The following is a 20,589-nucleotide window of genomic DNA, read 5'->3' as shown; positions in this document are numbered from 1 at the left end:
GAGGTTATTCGGGACGCACATCAGAAATTCATCCCAAGGAGGAGAAAACATTCTAAGGGCAGGACAAGGCATGGTTGACGAGGGAAGTCAAGGACAGCATAAAAGCAAAAGCATACAAAGTGGCAAGGATTAGTGGGAAGCCAGAGGTTTGGGAAGCTTTTAAAAGCGATCAGAGGACAACTAAAAAAGCAATAAGGGGAGAGAAGATGAAATATGAGTGCAAGCTAGCAAGTAATATAAAAGAAGATAGAAAGAGTTTCTTTCAATATATAAAAGGTAAGAGAGAGGCAAAAAATAGACATTGGATCACTGGAAAACATAGCTGGAGAACTAATAATAGAAAACAAAGAAATGGCAGACGGACAGAATAGTTACTTTGCATCAGTCTTCACAGTGGAAGATGCCAGTGGGATGCCGGAGAATCAGGGGGCAGAGGTGAGTGCAGTGGCCATCACTAAGGAGAAGGTTCTGGGGAAACTGAAAGGTCTGAAGGTTGATAAATCACCTGGACCGGATGGACTACACCCCAAGGTCCTAACAGAGAAAGCTGAGGAGAATGTGGAGGCATTGGGATGATCTTTCAGGAATCACTGGAGGCAGGAAGGGTCCCAGAGGACTGAAAAGTGACTAATGTAACACCACTGTTTAAGAAGGGAGGGAGGCAGAAGATGGGAAATTATAGGCCGGTTAGCCTGACTTCTGTCATTGGTAAGATTTTAGAGTCCGTTATTAAAGATGAAATCACGGAGTACTTAGAAGTGCATGATAAAATAGGACTGAGTCAGCATGGCTTTGTCAAAGGGAGGTCATGTCTGACAAATCTGTCAGAGTTCTTTGAGGAGGTAACAAGGAAGTTAGACAAAGGAGAACCAGTCGACGTGATTTATTTAGATTTCCAGAAGGCCTTCGACAAGGTGCCGCATAGGAGATTGTTAAATAGGTTAAGAGCTCATGGTGTTAAGGGTAAGATCCTGGCATGGATAGAGGATTGGCTGACTGGCAGAAGGCAGAGAGTGGGTATAAAGGGGTCTTTTTCAGGATGGCAGCCGGTGACTAGTGGTGTGCCTCAGGCGTCTGTGCTGGGACCACAACTTTTCAGAATATACATTAATGATCTGGAAGTTTGCATGATATAAAGATCTGTCGAGGGACAGGTAGTATTGAGGAAGCAGGCGGACTGCAGAAGGATTTGGATAGGCTAGGAGAGTGGCAATGAAGTGGCAAATGAAATACAATGTGGAAAAGTGTGAGGTTATGCACTTTGGAAAGAGGAATTTAGGCATAGACTATTTTCTAAATGAGAAAATCAGAAGCACAAAGGGACTTTGTAGTTCTTGTTCAAGATTCTCTTAAGGTTAACGTGCAGGTTCAGTTGGCAGTTAAGAAGGCAAATGCAATGCTAGCATTCATGTCAAGAGGGCTAGAATACAAGACCAGGGATGTACTTCTGAGGATGTATAAGGCTCTGGTCAGACCCCATTTGGAGTATTGTGAGCAGTTTTGGGTCCCGTATCTAAGGAGAATGTGCTGGTCTTGGAAAGGGTCCAGAGGAGGTTCACAAGAATGATCCCTGGAATAAACAGCTTATCGTATGAGGAACGGTTGAGGACTCTGGGTCTGTATTCGTTAGAGTTTAGAAGGATGAGGGGGGATCTTATTGAAACTTACAGGATATTGTGAGGCCTGGATAGAGTGGACATGGAGAAGATGTTTCCAGTTGTAGGAACAACTAGAACCAGAGGACACCATCTCAGACAAAAGGGACGATCCTTTAAAACAGAGATAGGAGGAATTTCTTCAACCAGAGGTTGGTGAATCTGTGGAAGACTTTGCCGCAGAAGGCTGTGGAGGCCAAATCACTGAGTGTTTTTAAGACAGAGATAGATAGGTTCTTGATTAATAAGAGGATTAGCGGTTATGGGGAGAAGGCAGGAGAATGGGGATGAGAAAAATATCAGCCATGATTGAAAGGCGGAGCAGACCTGATGGGCTGAATGGCCTAATTCTGCTCCTATGTCTTATGGTCTTGTTCCGATAGACAAGCTGATCAAGCAGATGATCCTAGGAGACAATAATCCCCCCAGGACTATTAAAGGGATACACTGGAGTGAATGTGTGTGTAAATGTTGGCTGATGGCAGAATGGGCATTGCTAGTGATATCTTCCACATTTCTTCCCAGTACTGAAGGAGGCTAGAGAGGAAATTGTTGAGGCCTTGACAGAAATCTTTGGACCCTCACTGTCTTCAGGTGATGTCCCGGAGGACTGGAGAATAGCCAATTTTGTTCCTTTGTTAAGAAGGGTAGCTAGGATAATCCAGGGAACTACAAGCCGGTGAGCCTTACGTCAGTGGTAGGGAAATTACTGGACAGAATTCTTCGATACAGGATCTACTCCCATTTGGAAGCAAATGGACATATTAGTGAGAGGCAGCATGGTTTTGTGAAGGGGAGGTCGTCTCTCACTAACTTGATAGAGTTTTTCGAAGAGGTCACAGAGATGATTGATGCAGGTAGGGCAGTGGATGTTGTCTATATGGACTTCAGTAAGGCCTTTGACAAGGTCCCTCTTGGCACACTGGTACAAAAGGTGAAGTCACACGGGATCAGGGGTGAGCTGGCAAGGTGGATACAGAACTGGCTAGGTCATAGAAGGCAGAGAGTAGCAATGGAAGAGTGCTTTTCTAATTGGAGGGCTGTGACTAGTGGTGTTCCGCAGGGATCTGTGCTGGGACCTTTGCTGTGCGTAGTATATATAAATGATTTGGAGGAAAATGTAACTGGTCTGATTAGTAAGTTTGCAGACGACACAAAGATTGGTGGAATTGCGGATAGCGATGAGGACTGTCAGAGGATACAGCAGGATTTAGATTGTTTGGAGACTTGGGCGGAGAGATGGCAGATGGAGTTTAATCCGGACAAATGTGAGGTAATGCATTTTGGAAGGTCTAATGCAGGGAGGGACTACACAGTGAATGGTAGAACCCTCAAGAGTATTGAAAGTCAGAGAGATCTAGGTGTACAGGTCCACAGGTCACTGAAAGGGGCAACACAGGTGGAGAAGGTAGTCAAGAAGGCATACGGCATGCTTGCCTTCATTGGCCGGGGCATTGAGTATAAGAATAGGCAAGTCATGTTGCAGCTGTATAGAACCTTAGTTAGGCCACACTTGGAGTATAATGTTCAATTCTGGTCGCCACACTACCAGAATGATGTGGAGGCTTTACAGAGGGTGCAGAAGAGATTTACCAGAATGTTGCCTGGTATGGAGGGCATTAGCTATGAGGAGCGGTTGAATATACTCGGTTTGTTCTAACTGGAACGACGAAGGTTGAGGGGCGACCTGATAGAGGTCTACAAAATTATGAGGGGCACAGACAGAGTGAACAGGCTTTTCCCCAGGGTAGAGGGGTCAATTACTAGGGGGCATAGGTTTACGGTGCGAGGGCAAGGTTTAGAGGAGATGTACGAGGGCAAGTTTTTTTGCACAGAGGGTAGTGGGTGCCTGGAACACGCTGCCAGAGGAGATGGTGGAAGCAGGGACGATAGTGACATTTAAGGGGCATCTTGACAAATACATGAATAGGATGGGAATAGAGGGATATGGACCCAGGAAATGTAGACGATTTTAGTTCAGACGGGCAGCATGGTCGGCACGGGCTTGGAGGGCCGAAGGGCCTGTTCCTGTGCTGTACTTTTCTTTGTTCTTTGTTCTCAGTTTCTGAGCTAGAAATGGCCATGGGAGGAAGCCTTCCGGAGGGTGGCTGGTACAGCTGCAGGAAAGGAGAGAAAATCAAAATACAAAAATTCTCCGCATTTGTATTTTGCATGTCGTATGATCTTTGGTATTTTATTAAACATAGATTCAACCTCTGTTTCTAATTAGCGGACACTCAGGTTTTGTGGAACAGATTGTAATCGAGGCAGTAAGGGCTCTAAGGAAATTCACCTTCCTGGGCTCACCTCAGTTGTTTCTCAGCTGGGCCTATTTTTCCCAAGATTTGTTGCCGTGGAAACGGTAGCAGGCCTCAGGCTCCACCCTGAGCGGCCTTCTGCACATTTACTTTCATTTATTAGACTTAGGTCGCCAGGCAACCCATGGAATGTTGAATGCAGTCTCCTGCGTGATCCTCTAACATGGAGAGGCTGATTGCTGGTAACGCACAAGGCCTCTGGTTTGCATTTTCTTGGTCTGTTCGGTTGCTATGATCACGGGTGCAGACCCATCGGTTCTTCTTGTCTATGTTAGGAAAAGACATGGACAGCATCTATCCAACAGCCGTGCTCTCTGCTTCCACTGAGGATATCTGGGTCCTCAGGCAACCAGATCCTGGTAAGCACCACCCTTGCCCTGCTGCTAATACCTGGACCCATACAACCTGTGATGTTCTTGAGCAACCCTGTTCCATAGTCCGTGCTCCTTGTGAAATATTAAGAACATTTACTCCTTCCTTCTACTCACCCGCTACCCAAAAACCCTAAGGCTGATGCAGTGCCTCAGAGTGGGATTTATTTCATCAGATTCCAGCTGCATCCCCCATCCTCTCTTGTGTTCAGATAAACCAACCTTGCATTGGAACCCCCATCTGCTTCCCGTCCATTCCCCTTCATGCTCATTGATATTTTGTCAGACTATAGTTAAACTTGTATCTCAGGACACCGCTGTGGAGAGGTGATAGAAGTAAAACGTGTTGGTTCGGAGACCCCAACATTGGGTTGGAAAAATGCGAATAGATGTCAGGAGGAAGGGGAGGTGGGGGGTTCCATTGATTTGAAGTCCTGAAAGAGAATGAATTAGCTGTTGGGGCTGCGTCTTGATTTCAACACAGGGTGGAGCGGGGAGGCGGAAGAGTTGGAGGAGAAACAGGCATTTGGAGGAATGAGTGCAGCAATTTCAGAGCACCACTGACCCTTCTGTGACTATTCACTTCAGCCTGTCTTGGAGCTGAGGTACTGGTGTACCCCTGAGTGTATTCGACAAGAGGTGATCTTATTGGGACAGCTTGTCACTGCCATACTTAACTGCTTTCCTCCACTGGGCCCCTTCTGCATCACCTGCTCAGTCCATCTTCCAATGAATACGATCCTGGGATCCTCTACGAGATAATAATAATCTTTATTACTGTAACAAAGAGGCTTACATGAACACTGCAAAGAAGTTACTGGGAAAAGCCCCTAGTCACCACACTCCGGCACTTGTTCGGGTACACAGAGGGAGAATTCAGAGTATCCAATTCACCAAACAGCATGTCATTTGTAACTTATAGGAGGAAATCGGAGCACCCGGAGGAAACCCACGCAGACACGAGGGGAATGTGGATACTCCGCACGTGACCCAGCGGGAATCGAACCTGGGACCGTGGCTCTGTAAAGCAATAGTGCTAACCACTGCACTACCGTGCCGCACTGATTAATCTCCATTCATCCATTCGAGAAATCTTCGATGTGGCGCAGTGGTTAGCACTGGGACTGCGACGCTGAGGACCCGGGTTCGAATCCAATCTGCACACTGTCCATGTGGAGTTTGCACATTCTCCCCATGCCTGCGTGGGTTTCACCCCCACAACCCAAAGATGTGCTGGTTAGGTGGATTGGCCATGCTAAATTGCCCCTTAATTGGAAGAAGAAAAATAATTGGCAACTCTTAAATTTTAAAGAAAAGAAATCTTCGATTAAGAAAATGCTCAAGTAGGAGGTTTCCTAACACCAAAGTCCTTCTTTGGCGTAACGTCAAACTTAAACAGTGTTCACGTGTATAAATACTTGATATAATTTAGGATCAATGCATACGGGCAACAATTTGCATTTATATATCACACTTAGCATGCGAGAATGTGTGAGATATGCATCTCCGAGTTAGTTAGCCAGAGATGGACAATAAGCCAATGAAGGATGGTGGACCAAAATGGTCAGAGTAGCAGTTTTAAGGGGAGTCTTATTGTAGCAGATGAAAAGTGAAGAGGCTGACAGATTTAGGGAGGAAATTTCACAGTTTTAAGCCGCCATTGTTGGAGTGAAGCGAACAACATTTATATAACGCCTTCAATATAATGCTTTATTATAGTGTAACCAGACAAAAATAGGCAGTGATTCGAAAAATAGCTTGATACAGAAAGCTTTTATATCTTCAGAATGTTCCAACCTTCCTCGTATTTATCGATCCATTCTGGACATGCAGTCGTGGTTATTTTGTGGATAATTGACGTGCCCAATTTGCATCAAGAAAGATTCCACATAAACCAAACAGAAAGAGCGAGCGAGTTTTTGATTGACTGAGGAATATTGACTCTGACAAGGGTGATGTCATCTGCTCTTCCTCCAATTGTGCCATGGTGCTTTAAGAGGCAGATAGGGGGCTCACCTAAAAGCTGCTATCTCTGACACTGCGGCACTCTGTCGTCAGAGCTTGGATCCATTGTGAGACGGAGGGATGTTGTGGGGGAATGATTCCTGTATGTTTGCTCTCATGCCCTCGAGCCCATTGGCAGTAACCCTCAATACTCTGTGCTATTTGTCCTCTTATTCAGCAGGTGACAGGAACAGTGTGGGCAGCACGGGTAGTGTGGGAAGCATTCGCAGTGCTGGAAGCGGGCAGAGTACAGAGAGTGGCAACGGACATACTGCCACCACTGGCCTGGAGAACGGCAAGGTATGAGTGCACAGGCTGGTCCCCAGTGCCAGTCACTGATTGTGCCCGACAGTAAAGTACTTACATCAGAATAAGATAGGGAAGTGGGAAAAGGCCCAGTTAGCTCAGTAAACCTCATTGTAGACCCGCATTCCCACCCAGCTTTGATCTCTCTCTCGGGAACCTGTCACCTGTCTGTGACTACCAGACCTTAGAGTCTGTGCTGTACCTGACGCAGCTTGTGAACACGGTACGTCCCCAATTCCCAGCTCAGTTCCCTCTCTGACAACTTGTTTCCCCTAGCCCATCCCCCCAACCCAGCCCAACTCTGTCATTGATCATTCTCAGTTGAACTTAATACTGCTGCCTCCTGGTATTTCAACCCCCCCACCCCCCGCCACCCCTTTCCTGATACGCGACAGAGCGAAGGAATCTGCCCTGAAATACAGCGCACCAAATACACTCAGTTTGCTGATTGGCCACATTAATGCAAGTATGACAATGGCAAAAAGGGAGAAAATGTCTGAATTCCAGAACATTCCCGAAGGAAGGCCACCCCTCCCCCTCCCATTACCTTACACTCCCCCTTCCCTCTCCCTCCTTTGCCTCCCCCTCCTCCCTCCCCACCTACGGACAACCGAAAGTGCATGAGAGCACACAACAGTGATCTGGAATATTCCCAAAGGCCACATATTATTACCTCCACATCGAACGACCAGGTGCATGAGGTGAGCCAGACACTGGCCTCAGGAAAGTTGGGAGTTCAGGCCTGGTTAAGGGTGATTTGTCAGCCCTCTTTGCTCTAGCCTAGGATGAGAGAATAGAAGATGCCTGACACAAAGGCCATTGAAAACCTCACCCTTACTCAAAATAATACAACAGTCTGGTGGAGCGGATAACAGCTTTTGGTTCAGGGTGTAAGGATGTGCCTGAAACTCCCAGGGGTTTAGCAGCTCTATCAACTCTAATATGTATTTTGATTCCTGGCAGGCTGTGCCCCCTGGTGGAAATCACACACATCAGCAGGTCTGCAGGGGCACTGAAACCCTTGGCAAACAGCTTGACCAGCCTGCAGGTAAGAGCCAGTTTCCACATTCCTCATTTTCCACATTTGTCTCGCAATCTCTCTACGAATAGGCTTCAGTGTCACTTTGCATCGTGTTAGAAACTTACACTTTATAAAGAATGGCCAGTGAGTCCACATGCCACACACTCACACTTACACTCATACACACTCACGCACTCACACAGACACTTACACTCATGCAGATACACTCACACAGACACACTCACACCGACACACACTCACACAGACACACTCTCACAGATGCACACTCACGCAGGCGCTCACACAGACGCACACGCAGATACAGACACACTCACACAGACACACTCACACCGACACACACTCACACAGACACACTCTCACAGATGCACACTCACGCAGGCGCTCACACAGACGCACACGCAGATACAGACACACTCACACAGACACACTCACACAGACACACTCTCACAGACGCACACTCACACAGACACACTCTCACAGACGCACACTCACGCAGACACTCACACAGACGCACACTCACGCAGACACTCACACAGACACAACACAGACACACTCACACAGACACTCGCAGATGCACACTCATGCACACACGCAGATACACACACTCACACAGACAGAACTTCACACAGACACACACTCACTCACTCATACACATTCACACACTCATACAGACACCACACACACACGTATAGACACACAACTGTACAGTCACACACTCAAACACACTTGCATAAACACTCATACAGACACACACTCAAACACGCTTACATAAACACTCACACAAACACATACACAAATTCATACACACACACAAACACACACACACACAGAAACACACAGACACACACACAGACACACACACATACACACACACAGAAACACACAGACACACATACACACACACACATGCACACACACACACACACACAGACACACACACATACACACACAAACACGCATACACACACAGAAACACACAGACACACACTCACACAGACACACATACTCACACTCACACATACACCCACACACGCACTCACTGTGTCTGCCTATGTTTCTTCCAGGTGCTCCGGATTCCTCCCACAGTCCAACAATGGGCAGGTTAGGTGGGGCTAGGGGGGTGGGGGCGTGGGCCTAGCTAGGGTGCTCTTTCAGAGGGTTGGTGCAGATTTGATGGCCTCTTTCTGCGTTCTATTACTTCAGCACTATGCTGGGGTCTCAGTCTGGATTATGTGAAATCCAAAGCCCTTCTAACCCAGGGACTGGAGTGTTACCAACTGGATCACAGCTGGCATTTTGTGTTGAAGTCCTGGATTAAGTCCTGCATTCACTCTGCATAACATCCCTTCCTGCTCACTCTCCGATCCCAGACAAAAGCAGCCAAGCAGTGCCTGTGGATTCAGTCCATTCATTGACTTATCCTGAGACAGCAATGTTATTTTAAACGCAAATCTATTCATGTAAACATCAAAGCATTACTATCACTTTCATCGGTAAATTAACCCCCGTGCTGTCACAACAGGCTGGGCTAGGACGGGGAGTGTATGAATGGTTAATGGGTGAGTGAGTCCCCCGCTGACGGACCTGGTTTCATCGTCTGCCAGGGACCACACCAAAACCAGCCTTTTCTCCTTTCCTTTGACAGATCTTTCTATCTGATAGATTGAAAACACTGATTAACTGTTGCTAGCTGGGGCTTGTCTGAGAGGGAGGTGCAGCAAGTGCAGAGAGAGTGCCTTGTTTCCTCTTTGTGTTCTTGAGAATTATAGCATCAAATGTTTTGTTCCTTCTCTCTACACCTTCGCCGCAGAACTCCATCGCTCTTTCTGCCTTTCCTCTCTGCCACTGCCTGTCGAAACCCAAGCTTGGAATTGCCCAGTCATAGATTTTTCATTTTGTTCTATCCCCCCCCCCCAATCTTTGCGAACTGCATTCACTGGGATGTTTATCTTGTCTCTTAAGTCTATTTACAAGATGTGGACATCATTACCGAGGCGGAGTGTTAGCTGGATGTGAATGGTGGGATTGGTGTGGGTTGGGTGTGGGATGGGGAGACAGGGGGTGGTGTGTGTGCCTGGCTGTGTGTCTGTGTCGTTCCCACTGCAGCGTACATTGTAGGTGAAGAGATTGCCAACGCTCCAGGATAGGCACAGACTCTTCAACAATAAGAATGTATATTTATATAGCGCTGTTACCATTTCCCCAAGGTGCTGCACATGCTCAGTATAAAACAAAGAAAGGACACCAGGCCACGTAAGAAGCCATTAGGCCAGACAACCAAAGCGTGGTCACAAAGCTAGGTTTTAAGGAGCGCCTTTAAACAGGAAAACAAGATGGAGGGGCAGAGGGAGGGCATTCCAGAGCTCAGCAACTGAAGACGTGGCCACCCAATAGTGGAGCAATTAAACCAAGGATGCTCAAGAGGCCAGAGTGGGAGGTGCACAGATATCTCGGAGGGTTGTGGGCAGGAGGAAATTACAGAGGCCACGGAGGGATTTGAAAATAGGAAAAGAATTTTAAAATCAAGGCATTCCTTGGCCGGGAATCTTCAGGAGGTAAAGATTAACCCCCAAATACTGCCATGAGCTTAACTCTAGAGGATACTAAGAGATGAGTTCAGGGCTTGTTTGAGTGGGCAGGGCGATTTGTGAGGTGCAATCTCCAGAAACATGTTTATCCATGCTTGGCAGCACTCTTCTGGTGATCAAAATTTTCAGTCAATTGGATAGAAGCGCCTCTCAAAGGATTGGGAGAAAAGAGATGGGATGGACTCCATTCTGTGAAGCTGGATAATCCGGTCCACGTTTTGGTGTGGGTGGCCCAGATGTGCTTTTGAATGGGGCTGTCTGGTCATTTTGAGATTGCAACCCAAGAAAGTCTGAATTCCAAAACGAGCGAAAATCTATTTCTCATGCTCCCGGAGCCTCGTGTTGTGGGGTTGTTAATTGTTGAGGCCTTTGAAGTGTTTGGCTAATTTTCCTCGTCAGTAAAGTAAACTAGGATGCTCCCCACAATCCAACCCTCTCCCTCCTCGCCCCATCCCCTCGGCCTCGTTCCCTATTGAATTTTGGACATGACAAAAAGTGGATGTGCTACAACCGGGTGCAGATCGACATTCTCCAGTTTCAATGTGAGCAGGAGAGGGTGTCTGATCCACAAACAGCGTCAGAGCAACACCGTTTAGATAAGCTTCACTGCTGTTAGTGTTAAACCAAGGGAGTGGGGAGGGTAGAGGCCGGTGGTGGGGGTGGGGGGTGGGGGGGGCTTGTTAAACTGCAGCAAGCTGCACAGTGCTGTTGAGACTTCCTGATGCCGGGATCACTTCTAAATCCTGCGGATTGTGTTTCATAGATAAGAGATCATTTGAGTCAACAAGTGTGGAACAGCCATTCCTTTGACAACTGATGGTATCACCTGTCCAGGACTGCGTCCCTCCCCCTCCCTCTCTCTCCCTCAAACACAACTTCACATTTTGTTTGTGAACTTCGAATGAGGCAGGATTCAGTGAGGACTGTCCGAAAACATTGAGCCATTAATAATCATTTTCTTCATTTTGGGGAAAGTGACGAGCAGAGGATTGTAACACTGTTGAGGTTGTGTGTTCCATCGAGAATTATCTTACTTTTGTGAATAAGAAGAGAGGCGAATGATGAAAATCTGAATAACGGACAGAAAATACTCGTAGTCCGCAGTGTGACAGCCTCTGAAAACTTGGATTAGAATTCCAAGTTTGCCTCCTTCCTCGGAATTGTGAAAACAGGAAGATAAGTGGGCACCATCATACAGCAGGCCAAATCGGCTGGGCCATCCGTCAGGAATTCTGTCCTTGTCACAGAGAACAGTTACGGAGTTAAATAAGTGGCTGATAAACAAGTTGGAACAATGTTAAAAGTTCTGGGTGATGGAGGAAGATGATCTTAATGAGACAATGAAAAGATGATGGATAGGAGATGGTGGACAGCATTGTTAACACGGAGGGGTGAGTATGCGGGGGTATTCCTGTCAAGAAGTATTATCCCTTCCACTTCTCTGGCTCTTGATGATAACAGAAGGAATGGTCACGGCTGATTAGAGGAGCTGGTGGAGGGTGGCCTGGGCCGTCTGACCATAAAAGCCCTCCCTGCCAAAGGTTGAAGGCAAATGGGGGCAGGGATGTGTCTCCATATCAGGAGCTCATTGGGTGCAGAACCCTGACCACAAGCCAGACCCTGCTGGTCTGAGGTACTACACAATATTTGCCTGAAACCTTTGTTACAGCTCTGTTTGTATGTTAGAAGAGCTCTGAGATGCATGCCAGGAATTAGGGAACATAACTGCAGCATGGTTAGAGACAGAGTAAAGCTCCCTATACACTATTCCCATCAAACACTCCTTGGACAGGTACAGCACAGGGTTAAATACAGAGTAAAGCTCCCTGTACACATAGCCCATCAAACACTCCCAGGACGGATACAGCATGGGGTTAGATACAGAGTAAAGCTCCCTCTACACTGTCCCCATCAAACACCCCCAGGATAGGTGCAGCACAGGATAAGATACAGAGTAAAGCTCCCTCTATACTGTCCCCAACAAACACTCCCAGGACAGGTGCAGCATGGGGTTAGATACAGAGTAAAGCCCCCTCTATACTGTCCCCATCAAACACTCCCAGGACAGGTACAGCATGGGGTTAGATACAGAGTAAAGCTCCCTCTATACTGTCCCCAACAAACACTCCCAGGACTAGTACAGCACAGGATTAAATATGATTTATAAAGTACCTTAATCTGAACCTCTGAAGAATGTGTCTATTGTGTTTCATTTTATGTACCAACTTTATGGTCTCTCAGAGTGAAACTCCCTATATTGTTGCAGTTTGTGTCATATAATTAACAGTTTTAGCTTTGGAACTGTGCTGAGACTAACATTCATTCCATTTGGAGCTCTAGCGGGAAATGGAGAATCTTTCATACTATTATGCTATCCTGGGCTGGAGTCAGAAACCAGAATCAAAATTATTGCTCCAACCAGATACTGATTTAATTTCACTCTGTTGACAGGGATGCCAAGACATCAGAACTTCCTGAGCTATAAGTCTGGAGAACAAGGATATTCACAACAGTTTATTCACCCTGATCAGCTCCTGGAGGGCAAGGTAAGGTTAAGGGTAACCCTACACTGAGGGATGGCCTGTATATAACAGTGATACGTTTTAATGATTGCTAGTGATGAGGTTTGCTAGGTCTTAGAGGTGAGTTTCAGTGGTTAGTGGTGATGAGTTTTAGTCGGTATTAATGATAGGTTTCAATGGGTATATAATCCCCAAATTCGAGGCTGACATAAAAGAGACGTAAAATTGTAATGTCAAATCTCTGCTCCTCCTCCATTCCCAGGACTCTCCAGGGGCTGAAACTATTTCCATTTCCTGTGCCCAGGGTCCTGGCTAATCAAAGCTGGCAGAAGCTCTGAGGCAGGTGGAAAAAACCAACACAAAAAATTGTAATTTTTTTAAACTGCCTCACTCCCCTCCCAAAGGTTTGTGCCACATTGAGCTTGGCAGCTGCCAATTTCCATCATTAGTCAAAAGACTCAGTCTCAAAGGCTTGGAGCCTCGCAGGCTTTCAGCTGCGTTTGCATTTACTGGGCAATATGTAGGCTCAAATTCCTGCCAGAGAGCAGGAGCCAGTGCTTGCTGCACACATGGGCACACAATTATAAAGGGCTAACCATGTGGCATTGAGAGAGGTCAGTCCCCATTTCCCGCAATCCCTGATACAGCGATCGAACCCAGTCCTGCTGGAAAACCGACCCTCAGCCCCCCATTCACCTATGAGTCAAGACAGTTGAGATAGTGGAACTGCCAGGATGAAGTACACAGAAATATTAACAAACATTAATGTGTAATTTGCAAATTAATTACATTATAATGAAGCGTGAGGAGTTACATTTGGTGGGAGAAACAAGTGAGCCAAGTACACCCAGGAAAATGAGTCTAAAATAGAGTAGAGAATTTGGGGATCTAGTGGGTGGAGACACACAAATTATTAAAAGTCGTCAGCCTGGTTTGCAAGGAGATGGGGCGCGATTCTCCACTCCCACGCCGGTTGGGAGAATTGCCTGCGCCGCCAAAATTTCCGGGGACGCCGGTCCGACGCCCTCCCGCGATTCTCCCAAGCGGCGGGAACGGCCCGGTCGAGTTTTGCAGGCCGGAGAATCGCCGGAGACACCGGAAATGGCGATTCTCCGGCACCCCCGCTATTCTGAGGCCCGGATAGGCCGAGCGGCCAGGCCAAAACGGCGGGTTCCTCCCAGCGCCGTCCACACCTGTGGCGTCATTCTCCGACCCCCCGCCGGGTTGGAGAATCGCCGGGGGCTGCCGTGAATCCCGCCCCCGCCAGTTGCCGAAGTCTCCGGTACCGGATATTCGGCGGGGGCGGGAATCGGGCCGCGCCGGTTGGCGGGCCCCCCCCCCCCCCCTGCTGGATTATCTGGCCTGGATGGGCCGAAGTCCCGCCGATAAATTGCCTGTCCCGCCGGCGTGGATTCAACCACCTTTTGAACGGCGGGACAAGGCGGCGTGGGCGGGCTCCGGGGTCTTGGGGGAGGGCGCGGGGCGATCTGGCCCCGTGGGGTGCCCCCACGGTTGCCTGGCCCGCGATCGGGGCCCACCGATCCGCGGGCGGGCCTGTGCCGTGGGGACACTCTTTCCCTTCCGCCTCCGCCACGGTCTCCACCATGGCGGAGGCGGAAGAGACTCCCTCCACTGCGCATGCACGGGAAACTGTCAGCGGCCGCTGACGCTCCCGCGCATGCGCCGCCCCGATATGTCATTTCCGCGCCAGCTGGCGTGGCAACAAAGGCCGTTTCCGCCAGCTGGCGGGGCAGAAATCCCTCCGGCGTCGGCCTAGCCCCTCAATGTGGGGCTCGGCCCCCAAAGATGCGGAGCATTCCGCACCTTTGGGGCGGCGCGATGCCCGTCTGATTGGCGCCGTTTTGAGCGCCAGTCGGCGGACATTGCGCCGTTTGGGGAGAATTTCGCCCCTGGTCGCTGCAGTCGTGAGTGGTGCGTGAACGCTGGGGGGCAGCCTGGCCTGTGGGGGGGCGAGGGGGGATCCTGCACCGGGCTTTACGTGAAATGTGGGGTGGCCCGCGATCGGTGCCCAACGATCGTCGGGCCGTCCTCTCTGAAGGAGGACCTCCTTCCTTCCGCGGTCCCGCAAGATCCGTCCCCCATCTTCTTTTCGGAGCGGATTTAGAGAGGACGGCAACCGCGCATGCGCGGGTTGGCACCGGCCAACCTGCGCATGTGCGGATGACGCCCGTTATGTGGCACCGGCCGCGTCATCTATGCCGCGCCGCTTTTCGCGGGCGACAAGGCCTGGCGCGTGTAGATGACGTGGCCCCGATCCTGGCCCATTGTCAGGGCCTGAATCGGTCGGGACCGGGGCCTTTCCGCGCCGTCGTGAACCTCGACGGCGTTCACGACGGCGCGGCCACTTCGGCGTGGGAGTGGAGAATCGCGCCCATGATCTCTAGAAAAATAGAATTCAGAAACAGGAATGTTGTGTTAAACGTGTGTCATAATATACACCACTATATCATGGTGCAGACACACACTGATGAACACACAGCAAGACCAATCAACACGCACAACACCGCAGCCAATCACCAGTTAGAGCACACTCACTATAAAGACAGGGGGCATCAGTTTTCCCGCTCATTCAAGATGCAGCCTCCTACAAGGACAGAGCTTACAGCTTACAGCACAGATCCTCACCATGTGCTGAGTGCATAGACTGGTTCAGACAGGCATAGGTCTTTAGTTTAATCTAACATCGTGTTAACCCACAGTGAAAGTATGTTCAACAGTTTCTAACTTAATAAAATAGTGTTGCACTATTTTAAGTGTTGGTGGCCTGTGTGTTCCACGGATCCAGAGCACCCAACACATCAACGTGTATTGTGAGTGTGTTGTTCACAGTTCTGGTCTCATATTACAAAAATAATGTAGACATGCAGGCAGTCCTCGACTTAACGACTTTTGAAGTACGATGAACGGCATTTGTAACGTTTAATAATTGCGTTCATAACATTGGTCTGACTTTACGATGCCGTGCCAGCCCATATTTTACATTTTTGTAAATATGATTTAGTACTTTGATACATTTTGAACGAGCTCGGTGAAGTTGTGAAACCTCCCACTGAAACACCGGCCCCTTGCTCCCTTCACTGACCAGGTTGTAGCTCCAGGCCGGAATGTTGCCACGTGGAACGGTCGCTGTGGCCCGCTGGCAGCGCGCTGCCTAACTGAGCTCGAGCGCAGAAACCGGAAAACTCTTCTTGGAAACTGGGAAAGGAGGCTGCAGCTTGCCAATAAAAATGCTGCCTAGCCCTGCTGGTGGAACCAGTCCCAATGTTTAACATTCCCATTGGATACAGTCGATTAAAATGGTCCTCCCGAGGTTTCTTTTTGTATTCCAATGCTTTCCAATTGTGATCACCAAGGCCTTTTTAAGAGGGCAGGCAGGAGCATTATGGGTTTTGTGTGGGTGAGTAAGACCCCGAGGGTAAGGAGGGGGTTCCTAGAGCGTAGTAGAGATAGAGGAGGGCTGGCGTTGCCGAATCTGGGTGGCTACTGCTGGGCAGCCGTAAGTGGGTGATGGAGGGAGAGGGGGCGGCATGGAAGAGGTTGGAGATGGCGTCCTGCAAAGGAACGAGCCTGGAGGTGCTGGTGACGGCACCGCTGCTGCTCTCGCCGACAAGGTACACCACGAGTCCGGTGGTGGCGGCAACGCTAAAGATCTGGGGCCAGTGGAGACGACGCAGGGGTGCGATGGGAGCCTCGTTGTGGTCCCCGATCAGAGGTAACCATCGGTTTGTCCCAGGAAGGATGGACGGGGGGTTTCAGAGCTGGCATCTGGCAGGAATTAGAAGAATGGGGGACCTGTTCATCGATGGGACGTTTGCGAGCTTAGGGGCGCTGGAGGAGAAGCTTGGACTACCCCCGGGAAATGCCTTCAGGTACATGCAAGTAAGGGCGTTTGTGAGGCGGCAGGTGAGGGAATTCCCGCTGCTCCCGGCACACGGGATTTAAGACAGGGTGATTTCGGGCGTATGGGTTGGAGAGGGCAAGGTGTCGGCGATATACCAGGAGATGAAAGAAGAGGGGGAGGCTTTGGTAGAGGAGCTGAAGGGTAAATGGGAAGAGGAGCTGGGGGAGGAGATTGAGGAGGGCCTGTGGGCTGATGCCCTAAGTAGGGTTAATTCCTCTTCCTCGTGTGCCAGGCTTAGCCTGATACAATTTAAGGTTGTTCACAGAGCGCATATGACGGGGGCGAGGCTGAGTAGGTTCTTTGGGGTGGAGGACAGATGCGGGAGGTGCTCAGGAAGCCTGGCGAACCATGTCCATATGTTTTGGTCATGCCTGGCACTGGATGGGTTCTGGAGGGGAGTTGCGAGAACAGTATCTAAGGTGGTGAAAGTCCAGGTCAAGCCAAGTTGGGGGCTAGCACTATTTGGAGTAGCGGACGAGCCGGGAGTGCAGGAGGCGAAAGAGGCCGGCATTCTGGCCTTTGCGTCCCTGGTAGCCCGGCGAAGGATCTTGTTAGTGTGGAAAGATGCGAAGCCCCCCAGTGTGGAAGCCTGGATAAATGATATGGCAGGGTTTCTCAAGTTGGAGAGGATAAAGTTTGCCTTGAGAGGGTCTGTGTAGGGGTTCTCCAGGCGGTGACAACCGTTCCTAGACTATCTCGCGGAGCGTTAGATGGAGTTTGGTCAACAGCAGCAGCAACCCAGGGGGGGGGACAACTCTTTGGGGGGGGGGGTGGGGGGGGGGGGGGCGGGAGGGGAAGGTTTTTTTTTTCTCGGGGGGACATCTGAGTAAGAAAATACATAAATGATCCAGAAAACTGATATGTACGGGAGGAATCCAATGTACAAAGTTCTGTATCATATTGATTTGCCATCTTTATATCTTGCTATGCGAGTTTTCTTTTCTTTTTGTTACGGGGGGGGGGGGGGGTTTGTATGGTTGAAAATTTTGTTACAACATTCTTAATAAACATATTTTTAAAAAAAAAACATTCCCATTGGAAAATCAGATCTGACTTCTGAAGTTTCGATTTATGATATGGCTTTCAGGAACTAATTGTGTTGTAGGCCCGAGGACAGCTTCTACTGGAGAAGGTGCAATAAAGATTTAAACAGATAATACCAAAACTGAGAGATTATAACTGTCAGGATTGATTCAGGCTGGGGCTGTTCTCTGCAGAAACGGGAAGACAGAGGGGTGACCTAATAGAGGATATTTCCGCTGGTGTGGTCCTCAGCACAGGCTTAGAGGGCCAAAAGGCTTGTTCCTGTGCTGTATTTTTCTTTGTTCTTTGTTCTATAAAACTTAGAGACCTTAAATACAAGATAGCCACTAATAAATCCATAACGGAATCAGGAGAAATCTCTTACTAGCCCACGGAATGTTAACACAAAGAGCGTAGATACATTTGAGGGGAAGCGTAGATAAAAATACCTGAGGGAGAGTGGAATAGAAGTTAAGGAGTTCAGGTGAGATGAAGGAAGAGTCATCTGAAGATCATAGAATCTGTACAGTGCAGAAGGAGGCCATTCAGCCCATCAAATCTGCACCGACCCTCCGAAAGAGCACCCCACCCAGGCCTACTCTCGCACTCTATTACCGTAACTCCGCCTAACCTTTGTACACTAAGGGGCAATTAAGAATGGCCAGTCCACCTTGAAGAAATGGGCTTGTGTGCAGTGTAAACACTGGCATTTAACTTGTTCATCTGAATCGTCTGTTTCCATGTTATAAATTTTATGTAAAGATAAAAACAAATCTTGTTTTGCTAAGAGGGTATTTAAACATAGTCAATTCAATTTTAACAATCTGCTGGAGGTATGAGGACCAAACTGATTAAAGACTAAGCTTGTCTCGATTGGTTTGACCCTTGCACCACCCTGTGGAATACTGGGGTAAGCACATGTGACCTGTGTAAAACAAGAAAAGCCAAGAATTTCTTTCACTGGGAACACTGGAGCTTCCCTGGTATCTGTCTCTGGTCTGGTCTTCCGGGAATGCCTGGAATGGCCAAGACTCAGATTCTGAAACAGCTGTGAGGTTGCGGACCTTGCCTTTCTGTTCCGTGCTGGTCTGAGACCGAGCAAGTGCAGTGAGAAAAAGCAGACCTGTGTGCCGAAACCTGGAACATTAAAACACGCTAGTTTTGTGTGAATCACAATGTCCATCTAGTCAATCACGCACGAACCGGCCCACGGTGGCACAGTGGTTAGCACTGATGCCTCACAGCACCAAGGACCCAGGTTCAATTCCGACCTTCGGTGACTGAGGAGTTTGCACTTTCTCCCGGTGTCTGCAAGGGTTTCCAATGGCAGTCCAAAGATATGCAGGTTTGGTGGCTTGGCCATGATCAATTGCCCCAAATTGATTTCCCCCCCCCAAAGGTTAGGTGGGGTTATGGGGATAGGGCAGGGGATGGGCCTGGTGTGCTCTTTCAGATGGTCAGTGCAGACTCGATGGGCCAAATGCCCACCTGCACTGGAGGGGTTATATATAGATTTACACAGACAAACATGCATACAGATGTATATTTAAACGTACACACGTTTACAGGTATGTGCTCAAAATTACCTGTGTACATCCTTAACCATGTGTGTGGCGGCATCGGATTAAAAAAATTTTTTTTTTAAAATTTAGAGTACCCAATTCATTTTTTCGAATTAAGGGACAATTTAGCGTGGCCAATCCACCTACCCTGCACATCTTTGTGTTGTGGGAACGAAACCAACGCAAACACGGGGAGAATGTGCAAACGCCACATGGACAGTGACCCAGAGCCGGGATCAAACCTGTGACCTTGGCGCCGTGAGGCAGCAGGGCTAACCACTGTGCCACCGTGCTGCCCCGGCATCGGATTTTTTGAATAAATGTTTGAGTCTTTGAAAACTCAACAGGGCTTAAAGAAACAGGTGATATCCAAACAGTGACCTTTATTCTGTGGGCCATCTATTGGTAGATAGTACATCATGTGAGTAGACTTCAAAAGAAACTGCAGGGAAAGTCCAAACAAAAATATCCAGATTATTGAGGCCTCTCCACAAGCAACTGCCATCCTGAATCCCATATGTAAATTCAGGAAAATTCACTTATCCCTCACCAACTTGTTAAAGGGTTCCAAACCGGTTGCTGAAGCGAAAACCAAGACACAGAGCTTTACTTTATTGAGAAATGTTCTTGGCTCATTCTGTCTCACAGCTTTTCTTCCACATAAACCAGTGACCCAACTATCCCCTATTTATACTCTTTTGCACGCAAACTAGGAGCAGGCGTAGGCCACTCGACCTTCGACCCTGCTCCACCATTCAATGATCTGATTGTAATCTCAACCCCACATTCCTGCCAACTCCAGATAACCTTTCACCCCCTTGTTTGTTTTTTTAAAAAATATTTTATTGAAAATTTTTGGCCAACCATCACAGTACATTGTGTATCCTTTACACAGTAATATAACAATATAAATAACAATGGCCAGTTTTATAAACAAGAAATAAATAATATAGAAACAAAAACAAAACTAAATGGCAACTGCCTTGTCCCAGATAAATGTTCTCCAAAAATATGTTTTAACAGTCCAATATACAATTATCTATAACAACAACCTATACATATTATACTTATATATTAACATCCCTGAGAATCCCTCTGGTTCCTCTCCTCTCTCCCCCCCTCCCCCTGGGCTGCTGCTGCTGTCTTCTTCTTTTCCATTCCCTCTATCTTTCTGTGAGGTATTCGACGAACGGTTGCCACCGCCTGGTGAACCCTTGAGCCGATCCCCTTAGGACGAACTTAATCCGTTCCAGCTTTATAAACCCTGCCATGTCAT

At 48.3% G+C, this 20,589-nt stretch overlaps 1 protein-coding gene across 5 annotated transcripts in view; it reads left to right on the top strand.

The window, feature by feature from the left end:
- Positions 1 to 20,589, top strand: part of LOC140395367 (caskin-2-like) — a 463,341-nt gene that overhangs the window by 415,206 nt on the left and 27,546 nt on the right. For all 5 annotated transcript variants that reach the window (XM_072483024.1, XM_072483023.1, XM_072483027.1 and 2 more), the window contains 3 exons: positions 6,527 to 6,648; positions 7,618 to 7,702; positions 12,736 to 12,830. In XM_072483024.1, coding sequence (XP_072339125.1) covers positions 6,527 to 6,648; positions 7,618 to 7,702; positions 12,736 to 12,830 — 302 coding nt within the window. The remainder of the gene's footprint in view (positions 1 to 6,526; positions 6,649 to 7,617; positions 7,703 to 12,735; positions 12,831 to 20,589) is intronic.

This window comes from Scyliorhinus torazame, chromosome 18, assembly GCF_047496885.1.
Source record: "Scyliorhinus torazame isolate Kashiwa2021f chromosome 18, sScyTor2.1, whole genome shotgun sequence".
In the NCBI taxonomy this organism is placed as follows: Eukaryota; Metazoa; Chordata; class Chondrichthyes; order Carcharhiniformes; family Scyliorhinidae; genus Scyliorhinus; species Scyliorhinus torazame.
This window is presented reverse-complemented; position numbering and strand designations above follow the sequence as displayed.